At 43.2% G+C, this 19,261-nt stretch overlaps 1 protein-coding gene across 1 annotated transcript in view; it reads left to right on the top strand.

Moving 5' to 3' along the window:
* Positions 1–19,261, top strand: part of DEPDC1B (DEP domain containing 1B) — a 38,158-nt gene that overhangs the window by 17,530 nt on the left and 1,367 nt on the right. The window contains exons 4-11 of the mRNA XM_056552454.1: positions 2,048–2,175; positions 6,962–7,092; positions 7,605–7,652; positions 9,198–9,338; positions 11,389–11,555; positions 13,155–13,331; positions 13,420–13,605; positions 14,406–14,563. Of these exons, the coding sequence (XP_056408429.1) occupies positions 2,048–2,175; positions 6,962–7,092; positions 7,605–7,652; positions 9,198–9,338; positions 11,389–11,555; positions 13,155–13,331; positions 13,420–13,605; positions 14,406–14,563 (1,136 nt within the window). The remainder of the gene's footprint in view (positions 1–2,047; positions 2,176–6,961; positions 7,093–7,604; positions 7,653–9,197; positions 9,339–11,388; positions 11,556–13,154; positions 13,332–13,419; positions 13,606–14,405; positions 14,564–19,261) is intronic.

Here is a 19,261-nt window from a genome sequence, read left to right as displayed (position 1 = left end):
CTGTCCCTATAAATCTAGTATACATAACCAGCGATGTTATTATTTTCCAAAAATGCATCCAGAGTTCACCATGACCACCTCCTCAGGCAGAGAATTCCACAGTCTCACTGCTATTACAGTAAAGAACCCCCATCTGTGCTGGTGTAGAAACCTTCTTTCCTCTAAACGTAGAAGATGCCCCCTTGTTATAGATACAGTCCTGGGTATAAATAGATGATGGGAGAGATCTCTGTACTGTCCCCTGATATATTTATACATAGTTATTAGGTCTCCCCTAAGCCTTCTTTTTTCTAAACTAAATAACCCTGATTCTGATAATCTTTCTGGGTACTGTAGTCCTCCCATTCCCCGTATTACCCTGGTTGCCCGTCTTTGAACCCTCTCCAGCTTCACTATATCTTTCTTGTACACTGGTGCCCAGTACTGAACACAGTATTCTGTGTGTGGTCTGACTAGTGATTTGTACAGCGGTAGAATTATTTCCTTGTCGTGGGCATCTATGCCCCTATTGATGCACCCCAAGATTTTATTAGCCTTGGCATCAGCTGCCCGACACTGGTCACTAAAGCTAAATTTTTATTTTTTTTTTGGTACCCAACAAATTTTGGGTACCAAAAAAACCTGCCAGGGTGAAATTTCCACACAAATGAAAAAACGCCAGACGCACAATATTGCACTGTCGTTTTTTTTTTTTTTTTTTCAACCCAAAAAATGCAGGACAAAAAAACAGGTAGAAACTTCCGAGCAATGGAATTTCCGAGCTGAATTTTCCGCCGGATTCGGCTTGAAATTTATGCAGTGGGAACGAGGCTTAAGGCTCGATTACTGGAACTTTGCTGCTTTTAACTATAAAAACATGAAAGAAAGAAATATAAAGTATATGAAAACGTGTTTTTAAAACTTCTACTTTTTCTGAGAGAAAATCCTGTGACTAGTTAGAGATTACTCTGCCCAGCCCACCAGTTTGTTGTGTTACAGAGTCTATGGCTATCTGTATAATATATTATACTGCTGTAAAGTGCAGTTCTTCATTGTTTCTTGTGGTCAAGCTGCTGTTATGGTCCTGGCCCAGGAGAGTCTTACGGCTCTGAACATCACTGTCTTATAACATCCCTGGTGCCAGTAATGCCACCTACAGCTGAGGGATGGTATTTTTTTTTTTTTGCAACGTGTGCTGCCAGTTTCAGTGCAAAATAGTATTATCTGCATCCAACAGAGCCCCGTGTGATGTGCAGGCCACTGTGTGCACAGTACAGTGGTCCCTCAACATACCATGGTAATCCGTTCCCAATGGACCATCGTTTGTTGAAACCATCGCATGTTGAGGGATCTGTGCAATGTAAAGTATAGGACAGTGGTCTACAACCTGCGGACCTCCAGATGTTGCAAAACTACAACACCCAGCATGCCCGGACAGCCGTTGGCTGTCCGGGCATGCTGGGTGTTGTAGTTTTGCAACATCTGGAGGTCCGCAGGTTGAAGACCACTGTTAGAGGAAGTTGTACTCGCCTGTCCCCGCCGCTCTGGACCATCACCGCTGCCCGGGATGTCACCGTCCATCGCTGTTGCCGCGTCCCCGAGGTGTCCCCGATGCTCCGGCAAGGCCTCTGCTTCCCCGGCATCCGCGCTCTCCGACGCTGCCATCACGTCGCTTTGCACGCCGCTCCTATTGGCTGACGGGACACCGTGCGCAGCAACGTGATGACGTCGATGGAGAGCGCCGGCCATGCAGGGGATCCTGAAGAGGACACACCTGAGCCCCGAGGACAGGTAAGTGATCGTCAGCAGACCACACGGGGCACCATAAACGGCTATCCGGCGGCAGCTGAAGCAGTCAGCGCTGCCGGATAGCCGTTTATGCGATGGCCCCGACATACGAAAGCATCATATGTTGATGCTGCCTTCAACATGCAATGGCCCCTGAGAGGCCATCGTATGTTGAAATGATCGTATGTCGGGGCCATCGTAGGTCGAGGGGTCACTGTATATAGAGCGGACTGTAGTCTAGAAGAGCTTTGCCTATAACTGGATCCCTTATTTTCCCCAGAATTCTGAGATGTGGTATAAACGTCACAGCATTGCCATCGGGGAAGTGCCTGCCTGCCGGCTTGTGTATCGCAGAGAGTTAACGGCAGCAAACATTGAGGATATCTGGAAGTCTAGGACGCTACTACGGTAAGACAGCCATGTAAAAGCATTGTTCTAGTGATATTGTACCATTGTTCTAGTGCTATTTTCTTTTGTATATAACTACAGTACATGTAAAATATAGAAACATTTAGATATTGGGGGTGTCACTTTGTCTATTCTACATTCCAATGGAAGTTAATGATTATTGCAGCTGTACATGCCGGTCAATGCATTCAACCGAAACCCTTCGCCATGCGTTCAGTAATGGCTGTGCAATATTGCCAAAAAACGCTTGAAAAAATGCCAGTGCAATATCGTGCGTCTGGCGTTTTTTTCTGGCGTTTTTTCATTTGTGTGGAAATTGCACCCTGGCAGGTTTTTTTGGTACCCAAAATTTGTTGGGTACCAAAAAAAAAAAAAAAGGATGCAGTACCAAATTTTTATTCATTGTTAACAAAGTGTGTGTGTGTGTGTGTTACTTTTTTTCTCTATTTATTTTTTACACTTTTTAGGTAGTACTTCTACTGCCAGCATGGAACACACTGTTCCATGATGGGAGTAGTAGTACCTGTAGTAATAGACATATCGCCCCGGGTGTCAGTCCAGACACCCGATGCAATCGTCCATAATATAGTAGAGATGCGGCTGTATACACCGCTCGCATCTCTGCTCTGTACTCCGCCGGCCACACACTCATTCATATTTTCCCAGAGTGGTGATTGTCCGGATGGTTGCAGCCAATCACCGCTCTCAGAGGCAAATATGAATGAGTGAGTGGCCAGCCGCAGTATAGTGCAGAGATGCGAGCACAGGAGAAAGCCGCTCCATCTCTGCAATAGACAGAACGATCACAGCGGATGTCAGTAGTGATACCCGCTGTGATCTGTTCTTACCTGCAGGTACTACTACTACTACTACTCCCAATATGAAGCACACTCTGCTCAATGCTGGGTGCTGTAGTACCTGCATTAATAGTCAGATCGCAGAGAGTGTAACCTCTGACACCTGCTGTGATCTGTCTATTAATGCATGTACTACAGCTTCCAGCATGGAGCAGTGTGTGCTCTATGTTGGGAGTAGTAGTACCTGCAGTTAAGGAAAGATCACAGTGGACGTCACTCCTGACACCTGCTGTGATCCTCCTGTATAATGTATAGATGTGGCGGACGCTCTTCTATGGTCCCCTGCACTGACGTGTGTATATATATATACATCTATTCATATTTCCCACAGAGAGCTGTGATTTGGCTGGTACCATCTGGTCAATCACAGCTCTTTGTGGGAAATATGAATAGGTGTATGTATACGTCAGTGCAGGGGACCATAGAAGAGCGGCCGCCTCTATACATTATACAGAAGGATCGCAATGGGCGATCTGTCTATTAGTACAGGTACTACTACACCCATCATGGAACAGTGTGCTCCATACTGGGAGTAGTAGTACTACCAAAAATAAATGTAAAAATTAAAGGAAAAAAAGGGAAAAACACACACACACACACTACATTTTTATTATTGCCGGCTGCATGTTTAGGTCCCCGTCTGCCCACATAAATTGATTCCGGTTTAAAAATTAATAAAAATGTTCTTATAAAAAAAATACATTTCGTTAGATACAATTTTTTCCTTCATTACTGTCTCTTTTTTTTATTTTATTTTTTTAATGGTACCCAATGAAATTTTATTGAAAAAGGTAACGCCGTCACTTTTTTGGATCGCTAAGTCCAAAAAAGAATAAAAACCGCCTACAAAAAATGCCAAAGTTAAAACCCACATATCGTTTTTCTTGGCATTTTTTCACTCCCATAGACTTCTTTGGGAGAAAAACACCACGATTTTGACTAAAAAATCGCCAGTGGCTCAACATGCTGCGATTTTGGAAAACCGCCAAGGAGCTGAAAAACGCCAAAAAAGTGTGAAAAACACCAAGTGGAATAGGCTTTCTGCGATTTACATCTAACATCTGTCCGCGTTGGCGTTTTTCTTGGCGTCCCCCCCCCCCCCAAAAAAAAACAAATAGAAACTTAGCCTCAGCAGGTGGTTATAATGTAGCTGAATTTTAACATCTTTGTTACAAGTACAAGTTTGAATGCTCACAGACACTGGCTATGTTCACATCCCACGATAAAAAATGGTTGGAAAAAAAAAAGAATCAGACCAAAAAATTGTCTGAAAGCAAAAATTACAAAAAAAAGGGACCAAATAGTATTTTGGTTTGATTCTTTTAGCCATTTTTGAGTTTCAAAAAACAGCTGGAAAATGGGAGCAGAAAAAAATTAGGCTACCGTATTTTTCACCATATAAGACGGACTTTTTCTTCCCCAAAACTGGGGGGGGAAAAGTTGGTGCGTCTTATACGGCGAATACACCCCTATCGCGGCGGTCCCTGCGACCATCAACGGCCGGGACCCGTGGCTAATACAGGACCTCACCGATCGCGGTGATGCCCTGTATTAACCCTTCAGACGCGGCGATCAAAGCTGACCGCCGCGTCTGAAGGGAAAGTGACACTAACCCGGCTGTTCGGGATCCCCTGTATGGTCGGCGCTCTCCTTCCTCGTCATCATGTCGGCGTGCGTAACGATGTGATGGCGGCGACGGAGAGCGAGGATACCCGGCCGGCAGCAGAGACGTTCCGGAGCGACGGGGACACGGCGACAGCGATGGAGCGACATCCAGGGCAGCGGTGACGGGTCCGGAGCGGTGGGGACATGTGAGTACTACCTCCTACGCAGTGGTCTTCAACCTGCGGACCTCCAGATGTTGCAAAACTACAACTCCCAGCATGCCCGGACAGCCAACGGCTGTCCGGGCATGCTGGGAGTTGTAGTTTTGCAACATCTGGAGGTCCGCAGGTTGTAGACCACTATTGGGTACAGAATCTTTATTTTTTTAGATTTTGCACCTATAAATTGGGTGCGTCTTATACGCCGGTGCGTCCTATAGGGCGAAAAATACGGTAAGTTGATTTGCATGTGGCATGCAGGTCAGAAAAACTATATATATTCATTCCTCTGTATACTTGTACATGGTGATTATGTCTGAGGTATATGTGGTGTGGACATCATAAAGAGACCTTTGTCATGAACATTGCCTGAGATCTCTTGTGTTAGCAGGACTTTGTCCGGACAAATTTTTTGATTCACTGAAAGAAGAAATCTGGAAGAAGACGAAATTGACAAATTTTTACCTTCCATATGATTAAGATAATTATATGAAACACATTATTTCCCTTGGTCAGCATAGATCTCCACTTGGTTAATAGACACTAGATGTTTGCAAATATGTAGTATATTGTTTGGTCAGTATTTTGGTTAGAAAAATTTACGGCATATATAATTTTTAGTTTTTTTTTTTTAGCCAAACATAGAAGTGAAACTGACATAGAAGAGAAACTAATAATAGAAAGACTTGCAGCTTTTTATGCGTCGTGTAAACCCATTCCTGCTTGTGGCTAAAAATACTGATCACAATATTACATGTGAATGCAGCCTGACAGTAAATATTCATAGATACGGTGCATGAGGAATCGAGCATGTCCACGAAATGGGGTGAACACAGTCTCTGTACACACCAAAAATATTGGGGCGGATAAACCATTGCAAATGCACCATAACACTGGCATAGATGCCGTGTGCCACAAGGGGGACTGTGGTGTAACAGGATGCATTTGTGGCTTGGTAGAAAAAAGGGCATGGACTGAAATGTCAAACAAAGCTGGGGTAAAGTAAGCCAACTAACATGTGGTTTAAAGTTTTGACAACAGTATCTACAGATGCAGCAAATTTATCAAACAGCCTGAGCAGAAAAAAATCGCTGTCACTGCGTCCCCGTGGTGTCCCTGACGCTCCGGACGTCTTCTTCCCCGGGATCCACGCTCTCCGTCGCCGTCATCACGCCGCTCCTATTGGATGACGGGACGGCGTGCGCGACGACATGATGACGACAAAGGAGAGCGCCGGCCATGCAGGGGATCCCGGCACGGAGCAGACACCGAGGAGGCAGGTAAGTTCCCTCCCTGTGTCCTGTAAGCTGTTTGGAACGCTGCGATTTCACCGCGGTGGTCCCGAACAGCCCGACTGAGCCGCCGGGTTAGTGTTATTTTCGCTTCAGACGCGGCGGTCAGCTTTGATCGCCGCGTCTGAAGGGTTAATACAGGGCATCACCGCGATCGGTGGTGTCCTGTATTAGCCGCGGGTCCTGGACGTTGATGGCTGCAGGTATGCGCCTTATAAGACGCACCAACTTTCCCCCCCCCCAGTTTTGGGGAAGAAAAAGTGCGTCTTATACGGCGAAAAATACGGTAAATAAAATAAAATAAAAATTCTTAGACTATCTCTAGTATACATGTTTCAGATGTAATGTCTGTAAGTTATACATAGTTGCAGGGGTCCTTGGGACATCATAGGCCCATAATGTACCTTTTTAATATGAAAAAGTAATGAGTGTAATATGTTGGCCCAATAATAAAAAAATAAAAATAAATAAAAAGATATATATATATATATATATATATATATATATATATATATATATAATTTTTTTTTTTTTTTTTTTAAAGTAAATGCTGTACTTCTAATGCAAACCCTGCTAATAATTTGGCTATGGATCCTTGAAGTGACGCAGAGATCTGATCTCACAAGGGATAATGTGTCTCCCTATTATTATAGGATTAACTGTGGTGTTTTGTCAGGGCCCTGCAGGGGCTTAGCTGCTGGCTTATTTGTCCTAGATGTATTATTATTATTTGATATCAGATTAATCTTGATAGATCCAACACATTGCGCCGTTCTTGTTAATGGGTTCAGACTGACCTGTCCCTGTTTTGCAGTTTACAGAAGATCTTCGGGCTTGATTCTCTGGATGACGTGATGGACGCTAAGCAGACAAATGGGAAGCACATAATGCACAATGTGTACAATGTCAACAAACAGGGGATTGTGGTGATGGATGACAGATCAAGTGAGTGCTGCATTCCACCCTATGTTTACAACGGATTTAAGGGCTTGTCCAGAACTTTCAATTGATGGCCTAGGATACATTATCAATCTATGTTTTTTTGTGGGGGGGGGGGGGTTGTTCAGCCCTCAGGAGCCTACCGATCTGCAGGAAAAGCATGTCCAGCAATGTGCATAGCTGAGCTGCATTACCAGGCACAGCCACACTTATTATGGATGTGCTCACAGCACCATTCCCTTTGTTCAGCAGATTGGTAGGGTGGGTGTCAATTAAAATTTCAAGACAACCCCTTTGAATAATTAGAATAACATTTTGAGATACAATTTGGGTTGTATTACTATAAATCAGAGTCCTCATACCAGGGAACAGAGACGATAAAGGACAGATCCTGTTTCATCCCTATTGGTTTTGCACCTAAAGATATATCATGGCCGTGCCTATGTGCGATCTGTAAATATACTATTCAGTATGCTGGTTATCTTATGGAAACTGACCGTATTATCGTATTTCTGCAGAGGAGCTTCCCCATTGGCTGCTGTCAGCAATGAAATGTCTAGCAAATTGTAAGTATATATTTGGGTATATATTTTTTTTTACAGTTTTTACCACATTTTTGTACAGTTATTACATGTATGGGGTTAGATGACTTAGCTTTTGCAAATTGTTACTTATCTATATATTAATGCTTTTATCCTTTCTATTCATTTGTTGGTGAGAAATCAAAGCATATTATAAGCAGTTATCAAATAGCATTAGGAAGCCTGCTAGTAGGCCCAAAAAACAAAAAAAATTTCAATAAAAAGGAAAAGAAAACACTTGCCTCACAAAAAACAAGACTATATGACCACATCGATCGAAAAATAAAAAGTCAGAAAAATACTTTTTTAGAATGCATTGAGATACAGTGATTCCTCAACTTACAATGGCCTCAACATACAATAGTTTCAACATACAGTGGTCTTTTCTGGACCCTCGTAACTTGAAACCAGACTCTACATACAATGTCCAGACAGTCCAGATCTGTGAAACCTGTCACAACTGGAGGAACTGACCAATCAGAATTGGCATTTTACCGGTAAATCACCTGTATTACTGAAGTACATGCACTGACTGGCTGTCTGGTAGCGCCCCCTACAGTACAGGGAGGAACTACAAGTTCTGTAATACTCCTTACCTGTGCCAGGGTTAGCTGCTCTTTTGGACACCAAGTAAGGGCGGCTCCATTTGGGACACTGTGTACTGTACAGGACCCTGAAGAAGCTCCTGTCCTCTACATAGACCATTGTTTCCCAACCTGGGTGCCTCCAGTTGTTGCAAAACTACAACTTCCAGCATGCCCGGACAGCCAACGGCTGTCCAGGCATCCTGGGAGTTGTAGTTTTGCAATAGCTGGCGGCACCCTGGTTGGGAAGCACTGACATAGACAGTGATTTACAGCTCCCAGCAGATCTTTCTTTCTTTTATATGTAAGGACTTGCTTTATCTATATTAGTTATCTACTTATTTATCTTTAATCCTCACTTTTTCCTATTTTTGGATGACATTTTGGGGCTTGAGAACCAATTACCAGGTTTCCATAGAGATATGGTCTCTACATACAATGGTCGTCCCAGAACCAATTAATATTGTAACTTGAGGGACCACTGTGTGTGTGTGTGTATATATATATATATATATATATATATATATATATATATATATATATATATATATATATATAATTATGACTATTTTATTTTTTTTATAATAAGAAGCGCTCTCTGGCCATGTCTACACGGCGGAAATCCGCAGAAATATTATGTTCAGAATTTCCGCTGCAGCAGAGTCCCAATGATTGCAATGGGATTCTGCCGCACCATGCACACGATGAAATTTCTGCAGCAGAAATCCTGATTTCATTTTCAATTTCTAGCGTTGTTCTGCGTGCAATAAAACCATTCAGTAATTAAGCAGTTAAAACATTTTAGTAGGATGAATTAATAATGGGCATTCTTAATATTCCTTTATGTGAAAAGGTGTTGAAAAGCATGCCTGTGTGTGTCATTATTATTAATAATAATTTTTTTTTATTATTCATACTTTATTAAATTCATTTTTTCTTTGTTTAGGGCCAAATTGCTCTGAAGTGAAGCAGTCAATGTACTTGGGCTTTGAAAGAGATGTCTTTAAGACCATCTCCGATTATTTCAGTTCTCTCCAGGATCCTCTTCTGACATTTCCGCTGTTTGATGTTTTTGTGAATATACTTGGTAAGCCAATGAATGGGATATTTCTGAAATAACGTCCCCCAGAGTTGCTTCATTGCTGTACATTGTTATTCTTGAAGTAATATGGTTCTCATTGAGAAGACAAGCTTTACTCTCTGAGCTCATGCCATGAATTGTCTTTCTATAGGACCCGTCTTGTTTCAGTACAGGGATTGACATGTAGTTTGTAATTATCATAGACCCTTTAGTGTACATTATATAAATCCTCTGTGGTGACATGGGAGACTGAGGCTGCACTACTGAGAATATGACTCCAATTTCACGATGCTGTCGTTAAAATGATATGTCATTGTCTGAGTCATCAGACTCGTGATTGATCAGTAGAATGAGCCGGGCGACATGTGTGCTAAGGCTCTGTGTCACGTGACTTTGGCAGTCTCCTAATATAAGTCTGTGGGACCATCTCACTAACATAAATGCCGAGCACTTCTCTCTCTGCCTATTCTACTGATCTTTTTTTTAAATAATGAAATAAGCCGAGTTTAAGCCGAGTTTTTCAGCACGATTTTTTGTGCTGAAAAAGCCCCCCTCGGCTCATACTCGAGTGAACTCTCTGCCTGTCAATCCCTTCTCTGTGGTCTTCAACCTACAGACCTCCAGATGTTGCAAAACTACAACTCCCAGCATGCCCGGACATGGTAGTTTTGAAACATCTGGAGGTCAGCAGGTTGAAGACTACTGCGGCCTTGGTCATCATCCAGACCCCCCTTTAGTTTTCTACTCCCCTCCCCTCTGTGGGAAGGAATGGTGAGCTGGTCCGGGCAATCTATGCTGCAGGGACAGTCCGGTGGGGAGGGTTAGTCGTTCCGGGCTGTCCATTTTCACTGGGAGGCCCTCTTCTCCAGGCCGGCCCCGGCCTAGTGACGTTGCCTTGACGACGACGCACAGGGACGTCCGTGCGCAGCAGACGTCCCTGCGCATGAACGTCCCTGTGCGTCGCCGTGAAGGCAACGTCACTAGTCCGGGGCTGGCCCGGAGCGGACAAGAGGGCCTCCCGGTGATAATGGACAGCCCGGAACGACTAACCCTCCCCACCGGACTGTCCCTGCAGCATAGATGGCCCGGACCAGCGCACCCTTCCTTCCCACCGAGGGAAGGTGAGTAGAAAACTACAGGGCTGTCTGGATGATGATCAAGGCCGCAGTGGTCTGCAACCTGCGGACCTTCAGATGTTTCAAAACTACAACTTCCATCATGCCATGTCCGGGCATGCTGGGAGTTGTAGTTTTGCAACATCTGGAGGTCTGCAGGTTGAAGACCACAGAGAAGGGATTGATGGGCAGAAAGTTCACTCGAGTATGAGCCGAGGGGAGCTGGATGATGACAGGGGGGATGATGACATGGGGGGGGGGGGATGATGTATTTCCCGCCCTAGGCTTATAGTCAAGTCAATAACTTTTCCTGGGTTTTTGGGGTGAAATTAGGGGCTTATATTCGGGTCGGCTTATACTCGAGTATATACGGTACACTTATGTGATTTTGCCAAAGTTCCATTGTTTTGCACTAGTTTACTCCAGGGTCAAAAACCTTAATAAAGCAGGTTTTCATCCCCCTTTTAATTCAAAAGCTCTGGTGCTTTCTTGCACAACCTATGAACATGTGTGGCAAGCAGCCATGTTTTTTGTAATCTTGTCCATATTAACTAATGAAGGGCACTGTGTATAGTATAATTTCTACTTATAGGTTCTGTTTTGTATCACAACATTATTTGGATCAAAGAGCTATAAAGAGATGTTGAACTTGCAGGGATTTATAAATATACATATTTCTGCCCTCTGGTATATATATGACATTTAACTTTCTATAAGAGGCTATGTATTTTGCATTTTTTTTCTTTTTTTTTTTTTTCTTTTTTATTGAGTTAGTTTTGTCCAAACTATATAACAACATCCAACACAAAGCTGATATATTTTATACATCTGTACATTGTTTATGTCTTATTATATGTTAGCCTGAGTGACAATATTCCCTCTGGTATCTACCGTACACCTCCCCCTCCCTCACTCATTCATTGTGATTTATGCTGTCACAGGTCTTCTGCAAAAGAGACTTGTAGCCATTGAAGCTCTTCAAGTTTGCTGTCTGCTTCTGCCACCGGAAAATCGCAGGAAACTGCAGCTGCTAATGAGGATGATGGCGAGGATAAGCCTGAACAGAGAGATGCCACCGCTTTGTGATGCTACAGGGAACCGAGCGCTGGTATGTTGAGTCTGAATAATTGAAGCCCCTTGACTGCTGTGCCCAGCAGTATCTGTGTCCCCTTTGCGAGGGGGTGGCGGAATCTGCTAACCAAAGATTCCCATGTTTCAGCTTTATTCTTTTTATCCCAGAATATGTGTTTTGTGTGATATACAATACATACTATCTATCTATCGTATGTATGTGTGTGTGTGTGTGTGTGTGTGTGTGTGTGTATATATATATATATATATAATTTATTCTCTCCCCCAAAAAGCCAAATAAAGTGGCACTCCAGCATTCCAATGTAAACGTGTGATTTATTTACCCATCCAAAAGTGACCAGAAAATGCAACGTTTCAACCTTCTGAATGAAGTCTTTTTCATGGTCAGGCTTGTAAAAGACCTCATTCAAAAGGTAGAAACTTTTTTTACATTTTTTTTATCATTTTGGAGAGACTGTTGATCAGGACTCTCACTTATCCATGTACATTGCTGCTTGTTCTATCCATTTGGAATATATATAGATATTACATTTTTTTTCTCTAATTTCAAAAACTTTATCAGTATTTTTTTTATAGAGGGTACTCATTAACAGCAGTTAAAGGGGTTCTCAGCCCACAAACATCTTATCCTTTATGTAAAGGATAGGGGATAAGCTGTTTGATCTCCGTGCAGCCCCTGGCATTCTAAACAATATGTCTAGAATGCTGGGTTTCCGCTGCCATAGCGTATTCTTTGGATAGGGGATGAGATGTCTGTGGGCGGAGTACAACTTTAAAATAGATGCAGCAACTTACTCTTGCTCCACCCATCTGTTCCAGTAGCTGCTGTTTTAACAGGCAGTGATTGTCAGTGTGACACTCCGTGCCCTGACGTCACCCCAGGCATTATGAAAAAAAACATCCAAGGATAACACTTAGGGGTGCTTTGCCCCTAAACATCTTGTCCCCTATCCAAAGGATGAGGGATAAGATGTCTGATCGCGGGGGTCCGGCCACTGGGACCTCCCCTCAATCTCTGGTGTGGCACCCCAGTCATCCAGTTCACAGAGCAAGCTTCGCTCCACAGACATCATGCCCCCTCCATTCATGTCTATGGCAGGAGGTGTGACAGCTATGTACTAGCCGCCAAGCCCCCTCCCATAGGCATGAATGGAGGGGGCGTGGCATGAGATCACGAACATGGAAGCTCCAAGCTTTTGTGTTCAGCATGCCGTGGTGCCTGCCCAGAGATCGCGGGGAGGAGTCGCAGCAGTCGTACCCCACACTATACTTTGGATAGGGAATAAGATGTTTAGGGGCAGAGAACCCCTTTAAAGTAGTTTTGAGTCGCTTGTTATAAAGGGTAAATCAGGTAGTCATGATCTCTTCTGATGCAGATGAGAGAAGATTCATTGGTAAAGCTGGCAGCCACGAATGGTTTTCAGAATAAAAGATTTCTCAGGTTTATCCTTTTTTCATAACAGGGGTCTGAGGCTTCACTTCAGAGACTTCCCACATGTATCTATGTTAGAAGGTCATTTTGGCGGAAATTTTTTAATTTTTTAGATCATTCCGTATTTGTCACCTGCAAAGTATATATCTATAACCCTTTTTTTCTCGATTTCATTGTTGTCAGATGGTGCAGACCTTTTCTCGTTGCGTCCTTCGTTCTAAAGAGGAGGTGGACCTGGGTGAACTTTTATCCACTAATCTTGTAACCTTCATGATGGATAATTGCCAGGATATTTTAACTGTTCCAACATCGTATAAAAACTCTGTAGAAGATTATGTGGCACACCAAAGAAGAGTCCAGGTATTCAGAATGATTCCTTACCACATAGTACCAGCCAGCTTCCCCATATTTGTCTATGACTTTTGACCATTCCTCTACGTGGTTTCAGATAAAGTACCCAGGAGCTAACATTGACAGTACACTTCACCCAGCCTTCATCCAGCCACAGGGGACAACACAGGGGTATGAATATCAGAAGCTGAGCAAACCCCAAGATCCGGTGAAGGTGGTACTAGAAGAAATTATAAATAACAAGACATTGTCCTCCAAGGAAAAGAAAAAGAAGCTGAAACAGGTTAATATATTCTTATTCATGTCCATGACACATCTATATATATATATATATATATATATATATATATATATATATATATATATATATATATATATATATATATTCTACACATATATAGGGATAGTGTGTGATTTTACTATTGAGTTTCAATGTCTTGACCGAATTGTCATTTAGGATAATCAATTCCATGATGTTCAGCTGCCACTCCATCCATTTGGGGGGTCATCTGTCCGTTCTTGGGATCATAAGGTCCCAGAGGTCAGACCCCCATGAATCAGCTAGTTATCATGTGACTAAGGGGTTACTTTGCATATTGGGAAAGCCCTTTAAAGGGAATCTGTCACCAGTGTCACCTGCTCTAACCTGTTGGTACCGACAGGTAGTGCAGGTGACACTGAGGACAACGGTACTTACCTTGTCCCATTCAGGGGATCTCCGGTAATCTCCTCAGTTAGCTCCAGTTCCAGGCACCCGGCTTGGGGCACGGAAGGAGCTTAGTTACGTCACCACTGCTGTTCCTAGGACCCGAACCCAGCAGAGAACAGCAGCTGCTTGGGTCATGGGTGGAACTTAGTGACGTAACCGCTGCTGCTCTCTTCTGGGTCCCTGGAACAGCAGCGGTGACGTCGCCATGCTCTACCCATGCCCCAAGCCGGGTGCACGGAGCTGGAGTTAACAGAGAAGATTGCCGGAGATCCCCCGCACGGAACGGGACAAGGTAAGTACCATTGTCATCAGTGTCACCTGCACGGTCGGTACTGCTAATTTATATATATATATATATTTTTTTTTTTGTTCAGTTCCAGAGAGCCCACCCTCAAGTCTACAAGGAACGTCTTCCCACGCCTGAGAGCGAAGCCGCAGTATTTCCAGAGAAGACAAGCCTAAAGTCTCAGCTGTCATTTTTTACATTAAAACGACCTTTCCAGTCATTTCAGAGGACACGGAGCTTTCGCATGTAAGTGAACTCTGATCCCACCTTGGATCTAGGTGATGGTTTACAATTTATACTAGTGCTACTGTACTAGCCTGGCTGCGAGACACAAGATCTGATGACCACTTATCAGTATTTTATCACTATAGGTCACTTGTTAACAAGAACTTGCATTTTGATATGCAGCATACATTTCAAGACTTTTTGCTATGGATTCTTAATAGAACTACTGAAAATCCTAATATTTTACCTTTCATTCTCGGGGAACATTTCAAAACTTACTTGACAGTAATATATATATATTTTTTTTAAAATTGTGTACATACTTGAATTTCCTCAATACACTGGATGACTGAAAAATAACATAGCACTGTATATATACTTTTATTTTTGTCTTTATACGTTTAGTGTCATGGGTAAACATTTTATTATATTATGAAAAGTGCCTTTTTGTAAATTTTATTCTTCCTTTAAAAAAATAACAGAGTGATTACTACTGAAAAAACTGCAGGACAGCTCATGCCAAGTACTGTACATTAATCCAGCAAGAAGCAGTTCAGTAAATACAACAATCCAGCACCGATCAATAAAAATACCATGTTTTCACTATTTCTGATCAGGGGTACCATTTTTATTTGGGGCTTGCTTCTGAAAGGTTCTCTACCCACACATGAGTTTTACTGTATATACTTTTTAAATTTGATAATCAGGTCCCATTTTTGCCAGATTAAAGTAATTTACAGAAATATACTTAAAGAGCACCTTTTCCATTCCTGAGCTATGAGGGTTTATAGTTTGTCTGACATTTCAGGAATAAGTCAGAGGGGCGTGGACTTAATTTTAATTATGGAAGTGATGGATGGCATTATACAGTCAGGGGGTGTGGATGTTGTACATGATGAGGTTTATATACCTACATCCCCCCTCGACTGTATAATTCGGCCCTTTACCTGACAATTATTAAAATTAAAGCGGTGGCCCTGTGAAAAACAAGTTATCCCTTATCCACAAGTAGGGGATAGAAGTGTCTGATCGGCTTAGACCCCCGCAATCTCCTGCTGGTGTTCGGGCATCCCCGGTGCTCCCACAGAAATAAATGGAGCATATGCTGTCTGCAGCACCAGCTCTCTCATTTTGCAGTGCAGAATAAAACAGCAAAACAAAGTGTTTTACAACTGTACAGTCAATGGAGCGTTTGAACAGAGCCACCTAGTGGCCGTTTTTCAATCACATTAAAACATATAGACAGGGATTTATCAAGCTCCGTAGTGTGTTTTTTCCATGTACCTATATTATTTTTAAGTCGCATATGCGACTTTATGCATATTTCCTGCGACTTTTCTGCGCAGCGTATCGGGTAAGCAATATTTCTTCATTGACCGATGTAAGTCTTTTTTTTTTTTTTATTACATTGGTTAGATATTTATCATGTGCGGTAGTCGCAATATAGTAGATTTTTATGGTCGCAATGCATTTTTAGGCCGCTTTGGTAAGCAAGGACAGAGGTGGAGTAAATAAATCTCCTACCTATGGCAAAATGGAGCTCCATAAGAATCTAGCATGTATTCCCTCTACACACTGTTAAATTAAAGGGTTAACCTGGCATGCTCCTTTTAATTGTTACGTTTACTCTTTAAAATGTTGTTAGCTGTTTTTTTCTTTTTCTTTTTTTTTTTTTTTATTATAATCTGAAAATGTATACTTGCCTAAAGGACATGTCTCATATCCGTACATTTAAAAAGCTTATCCCCTATCCGCAGGTTAGGGGATAAGTTTTAGATTGCGGGGGGTCCTAGCGCTGTGGCCCCCCGCGATTTTCTGTATGGAGCCCAGTCTCCTCCATTGATCTCTATGGTAGAGCCATTTGACAGTCTTCGGCTCTTCCATAGAGCTTAATGGGGGGGGGGGTGGCACCCCCCACTTCGGGCGGGGGTCGTGACGTGCCGCTCTGTAAGAGAGCCGGGGCTCCATACAGAAAATCACAGGGGGGGCCACAGCGCTCGGACCCCCCCGCAATCTAAATCTAAGACCATCGCAGGGTGCCACAGCACTCAGACCCCCACAATCTAAAACGTATCCCTATCCTGCGGATAGGGTATACGTTTTTGGGAAATTCTGGACATGAGACGTCCTATAATGTATGATTTTTAGATATACTTTTGCTTGACCACCCTTTTTGTTTTCTAATATTTAATTTTTCATATCTAATGTAAATTTTTTACTTGTTAATTAGTATTTAGACTAGGGATCGTCCGATTATCGGTTTGACTGATATTTAGAGATGAGCGAACTTACAGTAAATTCGATTTGTCACGAACTTCTCGGCTCGGCAGTTGATGACTTTTCCTGCATAAATTAGTTCAGCTTTCCGGTGCTCCGGTGGTCTGGAAAAGGTGGATACAGTCCTAGGAGACTCTTTCCTAGGAATGTATCCACCTTTTCCAGCCCACCGGAGCACCTGAAGGCTGAACTAATTTACGCAGGAAAAGTCATCAACTGCCGAGCCGAGAAGTTCGTGACGAATCAAATTTACTGTAAGTTCGCTCATCTCTACTGATATTATCGGCCGATATTCACGATTTTGGACGGTATCAGCAATTAACATGCCGATAATCCAATAATGTCCTGCCCCCCTGCGCTCCGCACCGTGCCCCCCACCGCCCCTTCCCACCACACCGCACCACCCCTAAAACCCCCACCGCCCCCCCCAACCGAGACCGCCACCGCCGCTGCCCCATTGCCTCCCCCATCCCCGGTTTTATAACTACCTGTTCCCGGGTTCTGCGCTACTTCTGGCTCCTGCGGCGTCGTGCGTTACGCTGTGCGACGAGTGACTGTAGAAATAGCCGATAACTTATACCGGAATATCGGTATAAATTATCGGCTATCAGCCTGAAAGGCCACAGATTATCGGTATTGGCCCTAAAAAATTGATATCGGTCAATCCCTAATTTAGACTGTGTAGAAATTTGAAACAATGCAAAGTCAGTGTTGACTCCTTTATCGCCCAGTCCATGCACATTTTGACCCCTCTATGAAATTACCCTATAAATACTCAGTTTGTGTTACAAAGTTTGCCAACACGTCTTACTTGACTGATCACTCCCCTAGGGGCTGCTGATGGACTTACACTTAAAAAGCGTAAGCCTTCAAGCAAAAACACATTTTGTACTATAGTTAAAGGCCATCTGCGGCCGAAAACAACTTATCCCCTATCCACAGCATAGGGGATAAGTGTTTGATCACGGAGTGTCTGAACGCTGGGACCCCCGCGATCTCCTGCACGTGGCCATGGCTCTGCCGTGGCTTTCCCGTGCAGGAGGCATGCCGGTCGCAGCATAAGGTTGCAGCAGACACGCCTCATCCATGTAGTTCTATGGGAGAGGTGGGGGGGGGGGGCAGCGTTTCTGCCTCCCTGCCTCTCCCATAGAACTGTATGGGGAGGGGGTGTACCGTCAACCTCTCCAGGTCTACGCTATGCACATTAGTGCTCTCACTGAGCACTAATGCGGGCGCCCCGTCTAGGTTACCCCGCGATCACACTCTTATCCCCTATCCTGTGTAATAATGCTGCAGATGTCTTTCCTGAGACATCTGTCTGGGTCATGAAATATTCAAAGCAGGAGAACTTTACAAAGGAAATGTCCTCCTAATCAGGGCCATTCCCTGCACAGACAGCGGTTGCTGAGGAACACACTATAGTCAAAGAGGAATGAACTTCAACTATATTAATGTTGAAGAAACCCCAAAATAAATACTAAATGTTGTTATACATTTTTGGAAAAAGAACATTTAATTTCATAGAATTCAGTCATAGGGAGAACGCACATCAAGTGTTCTCTTCTTACTGAGCTCTGGCGGGAGATTGTTTTCTGTCTGGCAACAGTGCTCTCTGCTGACATCTCTGCTTGTCTCGGGAACTGCACAGAGCAGAAGAGCTTTGCTATGAGGATTTGCTTCTACTCTGGACAGTTCCCGAGACAGGTGTCATCAGAGAGCACTTAGACAGAAAAGAACAACTCAACTTCAGCAGCTCATAAGTACTGAAAGGATTAAGATTTTTTAATAGAAGTTATTTACAAATCTGTTTAAGTTTCTGGAGCCAGTTGATATATATTTCAACATTTTTTTCCTGGATAACCCCTTTAAGATCAATATAAATGGATCGTATGGGACACGTACTATATGTTTATACCTGCAAATGCCAACATAGCTTTTCAGGCAGACTTACTGCTTTGCTATTGTTTTATTTGAGTACAGGCTTTACTATATGGAAGTTATCCTAAAACATTGGTTTACCTTTAGCCATGTGGGCAGAAGGTCCAATCACTCTTTGAGCTAAACTGTGCAATTCCATAGAGAAGTGGTCTCCACGCTTCGGGCCTTCAGCCGTTGGCTGTCCGGGCATGCTGGAAGTTGTAGTTTTGAAACAGCTGAAGGTCCGAAGCTTGGAGACCACTGCCATAGACCTGTTAATGAGCTGCTACTGTATATAACCTAAGAATCCAGTCCCATTCTTGCCCTTACATAGGATGAAGAACACAAGAAATCTTGTGAAGTGCTTGATAGAAATAAAACTGTATGGGGGAGATTTATCAAAACCTGTGGAGAGGCAAAGTTGCCTATAGCAACCAATCAGATCGCTTCTTTCATTCTTAACAAGTGTGAAAAATTAAAGAAGCGATCTGATTGGTTGCTATGGGAAACTGGGCAACTTTGCCT

The sequence above is a fragment of the Hyla sarda genome, chromosome 1 (genome assembly GCF_029499605.1).
Source record: "Hyla sarda isolate aHylSar1 chromosome 1, aHylSar1.hap1, whole genome shotgun sequence".
NCBI classification, from domain to species: Eukaryota; Metazoa; Chordata; class Amphibia; order Anura; family Hylidae; genus Hyla; species Hyla sarda.
Note: the sequence above shows the minus strand (reverse complement) of the source record. Positions and strands in the feature narration are given on the sequence as shown.